Here is a 13,589-nt window from a genome sequence, read left to right on the forward strand (position 1 = left end):
ACCTGAACTTTTGTTCCTGGTTTTAAAACCATCCCAAACAACGCCTGGTGAAACCATCCTAAAATATTAAGATCCTTCACCACAACATATATATTTCCACCAATTTTCCTTCCTTTGAATTTCAGAATTTCCTTAATGAAACCCAGCAAATTATTTTTCCGCCTTTCATACCAAACTGGTGAATGATCAGGTTGAAGCAAAGACCTTGCAGCCCACAGTTTCTCATAATATTCCTGAGTGATCATCGTAATATGAGCATCAAAGTCAACCAAAATGTTCAACACTTTATCACCCACTTGAATGTCAACATACAATCCACACAATCATTTGAGTAACCTTCCTGACACTTGACAAACAAAACCACTTCTCCTAGATCATTCTTCAACTTTTCATCAGTGACCTTATCATTTTCATCGAACACCCGTTTGACTTTAGTCGTAGTGTTCCCCTTGGAACTCTGACACCCCTTAGAAAATGGCCACTTTTTTTACACACTCCAAAACAAATTTGTTGCAGGATATGGTCTACCGCTCTTGCCACAAACAACATTAGCACATCTAACACACAAATTTTGTTTCCCCACTTTATCCTGAGTCTCCTTCCGTTGTTTTTCATGAGACTCTTAAACAACCCCAACTTGATCATCAGACATGTTGTCCAACTCTTTTACTGAAAGCGGAGAAAGTTCAATGCATTTTGCAGTTACAATAGTGTCTTCCAACAACGGGTTTCCCATGCTCAATTTCTGCCAGGTACTTTTATTGTTACAATAACTGATAAACTAGTCCCTAACTAACTCAACAGCAAGATTTCCAAATTGACAATTATGTTCAAATCCATTGTTTCTCCTGAATGTTGAAACCTTTTAAGAAACTTATGTCTTAAGACTACTAAACTGGGTTGGACATCAAACCTATCCTCAAGCTTCTTGACAGTTTCCTGAAAAATATCTACCTCTTCATCCTGTACTACCACTCAATCTGGAAGATTTTTCAAAATTTCTCTCCCTTCAAAACCCAATGAATGGAACAAAAAATATCTTTTCCTCTCTGGACCAAAACTTTAATGCTCCAATAGCACCCACATATGTCTCAAATCAAGCACGGCCTGTACAGGTAAGAGGGGGAGGGGTGGGGTGGGTCGACAGAAAACGTCGAGGTAAACTTTAGTTTTGAAAAACAAAAACAACTTACCTTGCACTCGCTGCATTGCCAACTCAGCCATGTGGCAACCACAAGGTAAGTGGTTTTGCTTTTTGAATTTTAAGTTTATCTCGTCATCGTCTGTCGACTTCAGCCCCACCTCTCTTACCTTCACGGGCCTTTCAGTCTCAAATGCTTTATTCCATTGTTTCCACGAAATCGGGTGTTTACCTGGCGTCTGCAGAAAATGCAGAGGAGGTTTGACAGACTACATTATGTACACAGCTCCACAAACAAAACAGCATTGAAAGAAGGATGACGAGAAATAAATAAATAGGGACAGCCTTGTAAAGATAGAAAACATGACAAGCAAGTCATGAAAGCATACAAGTTTAAAAGAAAGAAACCCTGTGAAATTGCAGTGCTGGAGAGCATAAAGTTACTTCAATGTAACGAAGAAAGACAGGAAAAGGGAGAGTGTATCACCGCTCAATTATACTACTACTGTGATGTGATACATTATATACATGGTGCGTATATCACTGCAGTAATGCAAAAGGTGACGAAAACCACGTCAAAGCTAGTAACTCATATTTCGAAAAATGACACTGAAAACGCAATGATACACACTATATACCTGGTGTGTATATCACTGCAATAATCTAAAAGGTGTAGAAAACCACCTCAAAATGTCAAAATAAGTACTGCAAATTCTAGGATGTAAAGGGTCCCTCGGAGAAACCAAACGTTAGTGGGCCGGTGTGCACATCACTGAAATCTGCTGAGGCAGTCAAATGCAACAGAAACGCAACATCCACTATCTAATAAAGCCCACTTCAAAATGGCAGAACTGTGTAACGTGTTGTATGATGATGTGACACGAGTCTACACGAAACGTCATGATGCGCTTCAGCAGACCGCTCCATAAAGATATATAGCAGGCCGTGCATTCAACCAATGCACAAATCAGGTCTACCAGGCCACTACACTCCATTTCAGACAATGTGCAACAGACAGAAGACAAAAGGTACGTAGGTCCTTAGAACGCATGTGCGTTTCTTTCTTGTTATTAATGTAGTTTGTTTGTCCTTTTCTCCCTGTTTTCTTTTCTTCATGTCCTTTTTCCAAATCTAGAGTTACTGTTTTCTTCTATTTCTTATCTTTGTTTTACTTGCCTCTTCTTGTTCCCTTACTTTTATTCCTTTTTTCATCTCTTACTTATGGCTTGGATTAGATTTACCCATTACTACTGATGAAATTTCAGCAGCCATAAAATCTCTTCAAAAAAATAAGTCCCATGGCCCTGCTGGTATTCCAGCTGAATTTTATAAAGAATTCCAATCCCATCTTTTACCTTGTTTATTTCAATGTTTCACTTTATTTGGTTCTTCTGCGACTGTTTCAGGTTCTTTTACTGATGCTTTAATTATTGTACTTCCCAAGCCTGATAAAGACCCTACCCTTGTTTCAAATTATCGTCCTATATCTTTAATTAATCTGGACTGTAAACTATTTGCCTCTAGATTAGCCCCTACACTTGACTCTATTATTCACCCAGATCAATCAGGTTTTATGAGGAATAGATATTCTGCAAACAACACAAGAACCTTACTGCATGTAATTGAACAGAGTCCTACTTTAATTGTTCTTTCAGGAATTATGGCTTTAGATGCAGAAAAAGCCTTTGATAAAATCTATTTGCAATTTTTATTTCAGACCTTATTGTCATTTAATTTTGGTCCCTTGTTTATTCGTATGATTTCTGCCTTGTATTCTGCCCCCACTGCTCGGTTATTTATCAATGGCCAAATATCTAATCAATTTTCCCTTTTTAGAGGCACAAGACAAGGTTGTCCTCTTTCACCGCTTTTATTTCTACTTGGAATTGAACCTTTCCTTAGTCATATAAGAAAATGTGATAATATTAAAGGCATTACGATAAAGAATGTTACTATCAAAACCTTAGCTTATGCTGATGATGTGTTATTATTTATTAGTGATCCTATCTCCTCAATCCCTTCCTTATTAGAAATCATTACAAAATATTCCACAGTTTCTGGTTACAAACTTAATATTAATAAAACTGAATTTTTCCCCTTAAATGTTTTCTGCACTCCTGATATGTTACCTATGAATGATATTATTTGGCAAAAAAATGAATTGAAATATCTTGGTATTTTGTTTTCCTCCTCCATCACAGCAACATTAACATTGAATAGTAACGTTATCCCTAATTATATTAAGGATAAAACATCTAAATGGTCCTCACTTCACTTCATCTCTCTTGGTGGGGTAGAATGGAATCCATTAAAATGAATATTGCTCCTAAAATCTTTTATTCCCTTGCTATGATTCCTACTTAGTTTCCGTTAAAAGTTTATAAGGATGTTGATAAAATGTTATACAAATTTCTCTGGAATAATAAATCACCTCGAATTGGTTATAAGAAGCTAAAAAAAACTAAATGTAATGCTGGTTTTGGCTTGCCTGACTTTTTTCTATATCATAAAGCATTTATATTGAAACAAAGTTCTATGTGGCTTATTTTTTCCTCTTTAATTAACCCTCCTATTTGGTTCAGTATAGAGAAATCTCTTGTTAACCCTTTTCCATTGCCTACCTTGCTTACTATGTCTAATAAGTCTACAGTCCTACGCCATTCAGTTATTATCAAATCCTCAAAACTAATTTTTTATGATTTAGATTCAAATTTTGCATCTCCTATAGGCCATACTGCAGATTTATCATTGTGGCATAGTAATGTTATTAAATTGAATAGAAATGTGAATTTTTGGAATTCTTGGATTAAGGTTAGTATTGTCTACCTTAAAGACTTATTTTGTGATAATGCCTTTATTTCCTTTGAAATTTTACAATCAAAATTTAAGTTACCTAAATCTGATTTTATTAAATACGAGTTTTTATGTAATTCAATTTTAGATTCCTTCCCTCATGGTATTCCATCTACTGTTGCAACAGATGTAATAATTTATATTCAAGCTGTATCTACATCTTCACATGCAGTCTCTATTTTGTATAAAAAGTTAGCTACTTTGTTAGGTAGCAATCTAAATATAATTTCGATATTTTGGAATAATGAACTTTACTTTTCTCTATCTAATGACTCTTGGAAAATTATTTGGCTTAATAGTATTTCTGGATGGGTACCTGTATCGCTCTACCAGACCAATGCTTACATCTTATTCAATTGTTTATGGACCCCAATACACTTATTTCGTGCTAAATTACTACAATCTAATACATGTTGGCATTGCAAATTGCACTCAGGGTCCTTACAGCATATGCTATTTGATTGCCCTTTAATTGCTAAATTTTGGTCTGATGTTAGGGATATTATGCTAAAGATATTACCTATTCAAGATGTTGTTTCTTATATATTATTAATTTGTCAATCGGTTGGTCTTGTATATAACCTCACTGATTCAGAAGAATTTTTTTTTGATTTCCTAATATCGGCTGCTTTAAAATCTATTACTTTTTGTTGGAAAGCTATTTCATCCCTATCGGTTCATACTTGGTGGTCCTGGGTCATTTTTACAAGAAGAGGTGCACAATTATCCCTGCATGGGATTAATCATAACTCTCATTTTTATCAATCCTTTTGGTTACCTATAGAAACATATTTGTTATCATGAATGTATTTCTCTGCTTCTTATTTTGTCTAATATCATAATTTTACATTATTTGAATGTTATCAGTAACTCTCATTTATGAAAGATGATATAGTATGTACCCTTACTTTTCCATCCCTTTCCCCTTACCTTCTTGTTATTCTTCTTTTACCTCCTATTGATTATAGAAATTCACATACCTATTATATTCTGCTGATGTTATTATAGTCATAATTTGTTTAGGTATTATTGCTCATGTTAAAAAATGTTGTATTGTCTGTTTATGTTATTTTTTCTGAAAAAAATAATAAAATTATTTTGAACACAAAAAGGAACGTAGGTCCACAGGTTGGTAGTTCGTCACCACTAAATTTGTAGTAATCACCAAGCATTGTGATTGGTGGATATGTTTATTTAACAGAGATAAGGAGCTGTACGACTGACATTGGTCCTGCATCAATCCAACGGTCCATTTCAAAGTAATACATTCCAAACATCCCACTGTCTCTAAAACATATAGTACGGCAGAGCACGAGCACTCTGTGCTTCCAAGATACTACAAAGTGCTATATAAATACTATTGCTGATGTAATCAGCAGATCGCGTCAGCAATAGACCTTCCATGTTTGAAGGCTTTTAAGCAACAGTAGTAAGTAGGCATGAGCAGAGTCGTCCCCTATCTTCATTTGATAGAAAACCCCTTACCAAGAGAGAAGAAAATGTAGACAGAAAATCTGCCCTCCATAAAAATCATCCCACTTGAGAAAACTATATGTTTGTGCAGTATTACATAGCACAAACTCAACCCGAGGGCACTGTAGCACTTTACATGAGCCCAGGACCAATGGATGTGGATCCGATGCCAAGACTTGAACTTGGTTCCCCAGCTCCAAAGTCGGCAGCTCTTGCCATAACACCACATCCTTTGCCTACCAACATCCTTCCTCATATTCTCTGTGTGTTACTCCACATCCGGTGCCTTGCTTTAATGCCTCCCTTAACCCACTTTTAGCCCTAACGTGGCCCAAGAGCATTTGATTATTTTACATGGTCACATTTATTAATTATGCAAAAACAACAGGTGATGGACCAAATGTGGATCAATGTCACACACTCACCCCAGTCCAAAGATCTGGGCCCAAATCCATCGTTTTTTTGCACTCCACACCACCCTGGGTTAGACAATGGCGATATGCAAATCAGCTCTGACCCTGTGCCCCATGGGAACAGTCCAGTCCGAACTACAAAAGCCATGTCCTTCCCAGAACGGAATCAAGCATCCGAGGACCGGACCGGTTTCGAGGTAACACCTCTCATCAGCCCGGCTAGCTTGACTCCAGTGGTGTGGAGTGCCTGGGACCCACGTCTGGGCATCCCCAGCGCACTTAGGGCGGAATATGCAAAAACAACAGATGATGGACCGAATGTGGATCAATGTCACACACTCACCCCAGTCCAAAGATCTGGGCCCAAATCCATCTTTTTTTTGCACTCCACACCACCCTCCACCCTGGGTTAGACAATGGCGATAGGCAAATCAGCTCTGACCCTGTGCCCCATGGGAACAGTCCAGTCCGAACTACAAAAGCCATGTCCTTCCCAGAACGGAATCAAGCATCCGAGGACCGGACCGGTTTCGAGGTAACACCTCTCATCAGCCCGGCTAGCTTGACTCCAGTGGTGTGGAGTGCCTGGGACCCACGTCTGGGCATCCCCAGCGCACTTAGGGCGGAATATGCAAAAACAACAGGTGATGGACCGAATGTGGATCAATGTCACACACTCACCCCAGTCCAAAGATCTGGGCCCAAATCCATAGTTTTTTTGCACTCCACACCACCCTGGGTTAGACAATGGCGATATGCAAATCAGCTCTGACCCTGTGCCCCATGGGAACAGTCCAGTCCAAACTACAAAAGCCATGTCCTTCCCAGAACGGAATCAAGCATCCGAGGACCGGACCGGTTTCGAGGTAACACCTCTCATCAGCCCGGCTAGCTTGACTCCAGTGGTGTGGAGTGCCTGGGACCCACGTCTGGGCATCCCCAGCGCACTTAGGGCGGAATATGCAAAAACAACAGGTGATGGACCGAATGTGGATCAATGTCACACACTCACCCCAGTCCAAAGATCTGGGCCCAAATCCATCGTTTTTATGCACTCCACACCACCCTGGGTTAGACAATGGCGATATGCAAATCAGCTCTGACCCTGTGCCCCATGGGAACAGTCCAGTCCGAACTACAAAAGCCATGTCCTTCCCAGAACGGAATCAAGCATCCGAGGACCGGACCGGTTTCGAGGTAACACCTCTCATCAGCCCGGCTAGCTTGACTCCAGTGGTGTGGAGTGCCTGGGACCCACGTCTGGGCATCCCCAGCGCACTTAGGGCGGAATATGCAAAAACAACAGGTGATGGACCGAATGTGGATCAATGTCACACACTCACCCCAGTCCAAAGATCTGGGCCCAAATCCATCGTTTTTTTGCACTCCACACCACCCTGGGTTAGACAATGGCGATATGCAAATCAGCTCTGACCCTGTGCCCCATGGGAACAGTCCAGTCCGAACTACAAAAGCCATGTCCTTCCCAGAACGGAATCAAGCATCCGAGGACCGGACCGGTTTCGAGGTAACACCTCTCATCAGCCCGGCTAGCTTGACTCCAGTGGTGTGGAGTGCCTGGGACCCACGTCTGGGCATCCCCAGCGCACTTAGGGCGGAATATGCAAAAACAACAGGTGATGGACCGAATGTGGATCAATGTCACACACTCACCCCAGTCCAAAGATCTGGGCCCAAATCCATCGTTTTTTTGCACTCCACACCACCCTGGGTTAGACAATGGCGATATGCAAATCAGCTCTGACCTTGTGCCCCATGGGAACAGTCCAGTCCGAACTACAAAAGCCATGTCCTTCCCAGAACGGAATCAAGCATCCGAGGACCGGACCGGTTTCGAGGTAACACCTCTCATCAGCCCGGCTAGCTTGACTCCAGTGGTGTGGAGTGCCTGGGACCCACGTCTGGGCATCCCCAGCACACTTAGGGCGGAATATGCAAAAACAACAGGTGATGGACCGAATGTGGATCAATGTCACACACTCACCCCAGTCCAAAGATCTGGGCCCAAATCCATCGTTTTTTTGCACTCCACACCACCCTGGGTTAGACAATGGCGATATGCAAATCAGCTCTGACCCTGTGCCCCATGGGAACAGTCCAGGGTGGTGTGGAGTGCAAAAAACGATGGATTTAGGCCCAGATCCTTGTACTGGGGTGAATGTAAGACATTGATCTACATTCTGTCCATCAAATTGTTTTTTGTAATTTTCTCCCTGAGTGTACTGGGGTAGCTCAGACGTGGGTCCCAGAGCCTCCACACCACTGGAGTCAAGCTAGCCGGGCTGATGAGAGGTGTTACCTCGAAACCGGTCCGGTCCTCGGATGCTTGATTCCGGTCTGGGAAAGATATGGCTGTTGTAGTTCGGACTGGACTGTTCCCATGGGGCACAGGGTCAGAGCTGATTTGCATAAAGCCATTATCTGACCCAGGGTGGTGTGGAGTGCAAAAAACGATGGATTTAGGCCCAGATCCTTGTACTGGGGTGAATGTAAGACATTGATCTACATTCTGTCCATCAAATTGTTTTTTGTAATTTTCTCCCTGAGTGTACTGGGGTAGCTCAGACGTGGGTCCCAGAGCCTCCACACCACTGGAGTCAAGCTAGCCGGGCTGATGAGAGGTGTTACCTCGAAACCGGTCCGGTCCTCGGATGCTTGATTCCGGTCTGGGAAAGATATGGCTGTTGTAGTTCGGACTGGACTGTTCCCATGGGGCACAGGGTCAGAGCTGATTTGCATAAAGCCATTATCTGACCCAGGGTGGTGTGGAGTGCAACAAACGATGGATTTAGGCCCAGATCCTTGTACTGGGGTGAATGTAAGACATTGATCTACATTCTGTCCATCAAATTGTTTTTTGTAATTTTCTCCCTGAGTGTACTGGGGTAGCTCAGACGTGGGTCCCAGAGCCTCCACACCACTGGAGTCAAGCTAGCCGGGCTGATGAGAGATGTGCTAGTACTTTGAGTTTCCTTGCCAGCCAGGAGTGTGATGTGTACATGATTCAGGAATGCTCCATCCCCTTTGCAACATCCTACGCTAACCTAGAACAGCAGTGGACCCTAGGTCCTTCCTTTTGGTCTGGGGGGAACAGCAGTAGGTCTGTAGGAGTGGCTACCTTAGTCAGAGGAAGGCGTTTCACGACGGACTCAGTCACCGAGCTGGAGGGCGGCAGGGCTCTTGTCGTCGACGGTTCGTGGGCAGGAGAGCCAGTCAGACTCATCAACGTGTACGCCCCTTCTGACGTAGGCGAGCGACGGGAGCTGTTTCAGCGCCTCAGGCCACAGTTGGTCACCTCTAGAACAATTTTGATGGGTGGGGACTTTAACTGTATTCTGGAAGCAGGTGGTAGATGTGGGGCCAGGGCTGGGGAAGGATGGATGGATGACGCTGCGAGACTGCTGGTGGAGATGGTGAGTGAGGCCTCCCTGACAGACGTCATTGGGACCATGGGGGCGGACGCCAGGAACTTCACCTGGAGTCGCCCTGATGGTTCCTTGCGCTCCAGGATAGACTTCATCTTCGCCTCTCGATCAGTGAGGCTCAAGCAACATTCAATGGTGACAGTTCATTTCTCTGACCACAGAGCTATCCACTTCCAAGGGGAACTGACGGGCAAGTTCCTGACAGGTCCAGGCACTTGGAAATTGAATAGCTCTCTGCTGGAGAAAGAGGGTGTGATGGGGGTGTTGAGGGAGACATACACCCAGTGGCAGGCCATGAAAGACACATTCGAGTCCACAGGGGAATGGTGGGAATGGGTCAAGGGCAGGCTCCAGGATTTTTTCAAGAATGTGGGCAGGCAGGTTGAAAGGGGGAGAAAGAGGGAGTTCAGTAGACTACAGCAAGAGCTGCAAGAACTGCACGACCTCCAACTCCGGGGATGGGACGTCATGAGCCCCCTGGAAGAAGTCAAGAAAGAGCTGAGCGAGCACTTTCACGACGAATCCAGGAGGATCATTTTCCGTTCCAAGGTGGAGAACTTAGAGAAGGGGGAGAAATGCAACTCCTTCTTCTTTAAGAAAATCCACTCTGCGCACACCCCTCTGGTTCAACTGCGCAATAAGGAGGGGACCCTCTGTGACACAAGGGAGGACATTAAGAAGGTAGTGACGGATTTCTATGGGGACCTCTACTCAGAGAAGAGGTCAGAGGGAGATCAGGCAGAAAAGTTTTTGTCTGGTATCCCAAGAACTGTTTCCCCAACAGTGAGAGAAGCCCTAAATGCCCCCCTGACTTTGGATGAGCTGCACCTTGCGGTGAAATCCTTCAAGTCAGGAAAGACACCAGGTAGTGACGGTCTCCCAGTCGAGTTCTATGCCTCACTGTGGGACCTAGTGGGACCGGATCTCCTGCAGGTGTATGAGGAGATGGAGAGGGAGGGAATCATGCCCCGCACTCTGAGGGAGGGAATGATTGCTCTCTTGTATAAACATAAGGGGGAGAGATGTGACCTAAAGAACTGGCGTCCCATCTCTCTCCTGAATGTAGACTACAAGATCCTTGCAAAGACACTAGTGAACAGACTGAAGGGCGCCATGGGAGAATTAGTACACCCAGACCAGACCTGTGGGGTCCCGGGGCGCAGGGTCGCAGATAGCCTGGCACTGATAAGGGACACGATCCAGTACATCACGGACCGCAAGATCCGGGCTGCGCTGGTCTGTCTAGATCAGGAGAAGGCATTCGACCGTGTCTCCCATGAGTTCATGGAGAGGGTACTGTGCGGGTTTGGGCTGGGGGAGCGCTTCTGCGGTTACGTTAAAGTAATGTACAAAGACATCTTCAGTTCAGTCATTGTAAATGGTTGTAAAACAGACCCCTTTCCTATCAGGTCTGGGGTAAGACAAGGCTGCCCGCTCTCGCCACCTCTGTTTGTTTTGGTTATAGAACTTCTTGCCGAGTACATCAGGAAGAACCCAAACATCAGAGGGATCCAGACACCCGGCGACGCGAAGAAGGAGGTCAAGTGTTCGCTGTACATGGACGATGTCACCCTCTTCTGCGCGGATGGTGACTCAGTCAGATCCCTGCTGGAGGCGTGCACAGACTTCGGAAAGGCATCAGGGGCAAGAATCAACGTGGACAAGTCGCAGGCCAAACTCTTCGGGCGATGGGACCTCTGCAACGAGCCTCTCCCCTTCCCCATCGAGGCAGGTCTGATGAAGATCCTCGGCGTCTGGTTTGGCGGACCAGGGGCAGCAGCGAAGAGCTGGAACGAACGCTTGGCCAAGGTGAAGCAGAAACTGGGTCTCTGGAGCCTGAGAAACCTGAGCATTGAGGGGAAGGCTCTGGTGCTCAGGAACGACGCCCTGCCCGTGCTGCAATATGTGACACAGGCCTGGCCACTCCTGGCCAACGTAGCACGGGCCATAAACAGCATGGTGTTCCACTTCATCTGGCACTCAAAGATGGACAGGGTGAAACGGTCGGTCATGCACAAGGAGCACCGCAAAGGGGGGAAGGCAGTCCCCGACATCCCAACAATCCTCAGGGCCTTCTTTGTGTGTGGCTGCGTCCGAATAACTTTGTTAAATATGAACAAGGACCACTCTGCCTACAAAGTCTTCCGCTTTTTCCTCCTCCCGGTGTGGAGACGGCTAGGATGGGAAAAGTGGGAAAATGCAGTAACTTTCAACTGGGACCTACCATGGTATTACAGGGAGGTGGAAAAGTTTGTGGGTGAATTTGGGCTAAACTGTGTCATCCCTTGCCTTTGGAAGCCCAAGACAATCCGCAAACTGATCGGGACCAGAGACACCACCGAACCAGTGAGCGATCTGCCCCCAGCAACGGCAGCGCACGTGTGGGGGAATGTATCCTCCCCAAGTCTGACAAACAGACACAAGGACATAGCATGGATGTCTGTGAAGGGGGGTCTGCCAGTAAGGTCCTTCATGCACAGCAGAGGCCTGTGCCCGCACAGGAACTGTCCAAGGGGATGCCCCGCAGAGGAAACTGCACACCATCTCTTCTGGGCCTGCCCCTTTGCCCAGAGACTACGGGCTGTCTTACGCCAAGAACTGCTAGCCCTCATCCCCTACGAGAACATTACAGAACAGTCCATGATGTACGGGCTGTTTCCAGGGACACACACAGAGGAAGCTATCCAGGGGTGCTGGAGGCTCCTTTGCTGTATTAAAGACATTCTCCTGTTCGCCAGGACCCGCCTGGTTACCAATGGAGAGGTGGTGAACCGAGAAGGGTGCCGCAGAATGGTGCTCAGCCTGCTTAGAGACTATGCAGCCATGGACAGGCAGAAAAGTGGGGAAGGGGAAGAACTGTAACACCCCCCGCCTACCCCACTGGACTCTTTAAAGTGGCCCCATTTAAAATCTGCAAACGCTACCTGCAGACAATTTGAACCCCAATCAGACGACCTGTAAATGTTTTAATGCATTTGATTAAAAAGTTAAAGTGGACTGCCTTTCCTAAGGGGGAGGTACCACTTCTTTGAAAACTATGTATCGCAAACTTTTAAGCACTTAATAAAAGTCTTTGCCCCAAACCTAAAAAAAAAAAAAAAAAAAAAACGGTCTGGTCCTCGGATGCTTGATTCCGGTCTGGGAAAGATATGGCTGTTGTAGTTCGGACTGGACTGTTCCCATGGGGCACAGGGTCAGAGCTGATTTGCATAAAGCCATTATCTGACCCAGGGTGGTGTGGAGTGCAAAAAACGATGGATTTAGGCCCAGATCCTTGTACTGGGGTGAATGTAAGACATTGATCTACATTCTGTCCATCAAATTGTTTTTTGTAATTTTCTCCCTGAGTGTACTGGGGTAGCTCAGACGTGGGTCCCAGAGCCTCCACACCACTGGAGTCAAGCTAGCCGGGCTGATGAGAGGTGTTACCTCGAAACCGGTCCGGTCCTCGGATGCTTGATTCCGGTCTGGGAAAGATATGGCTGTTGTAGTTCGGACTGGACTGTTCCCATGGGGCACAGGGTCAGAGCTGATTTGCATAAAGCCATTATCTGACCCAGGGTGGTGTGGGGTGCAAAAAACGATGGATTTAGGCCCAGATCCTTGTACTGGGGTGAATGTAAGACATTGATCTACATTCTGTCCATCAAATTGTTTTTTGTAATTTTCTCCCTGAGTGTACTGGGGTAGCTCAGATGTGGGTCCCAGAGCCTCCACACCACTGGAGTCAAGCTAGCCGGGCTGATGAGAGGTGTTACCTCGAAACCGGTCCAGTCCTCGGATGCTTGATTCCGGTCTGGGAAAGATATGGCTGTTGTAGTTCGGACTGGACTGTTCCCATGGGGCACAGGGTCAGAGCTGATTTGCATAAAGCCATTATCTGACCCAGGGTGGTGTGGGGTGCAAAAAACGATGGATTTAGGCCCAGATCCTTGTACTGGGGTGAATGTAAGACATTGATCTACATTCTGTCCATCAAATTGTTTTTTGTAATTTTCTCCCACATTTATTAATTAGGCACTTGGAGATGAATTGATGTATCCAAGATCACAGGATATAGAACAGACACCTGGACTGAAACTCAGTTCCACAGTCCCAAAGTCGGCAGCTCAGTTGAAACTTTAAGTGCAAGCTTTTTCAAAAGAAACCTGCTTTCTTGTTTTCTAATGAGTATGGGGTTACTTACTTCCTACTGACTATATTGAAGTAGTGCATTATGAGCTTTTTTTCTTGAAATGTACAGTAGGACGCAGATTGGACGTT

General features: G+C 45.0%; 1 protein-coding gene across 1 annotated transcript; it reads left to right on the top strand.

The window, feature by feature from the left end:
* Positions 1-10,883: 10,883 nt before the first annotated feature.
* On the top strand, positions 10,884-12,188 carry LOC147712753 (uncharacterized). The gene has a single exon (XM_086920373.1). It carries the CDS (start codon positions 10,884-10,886, stop codon positions 12,186-12,188), a length of 1,305 nt encoding a protein of 434 aa, XP_086776499.1.
* Positions 12,189-13,589: the final 1,401 nt, after the last annotated feature.

Source organism: Lissotriton vulgaris, chromosome 5 (genome assembly GCF_964263255.1).
Source record: "Lissotriton vulgaris chromosome 5, aLisVul1.2, whole genome shotgun sequence".
In the NCBI taxonomy this organism is placed as follows: Eukaryota; Metazoa; Chordata; class Amphibia; order Caudata; family Salamandridae; genus Lissotriton; species Lissotriton vulgaris.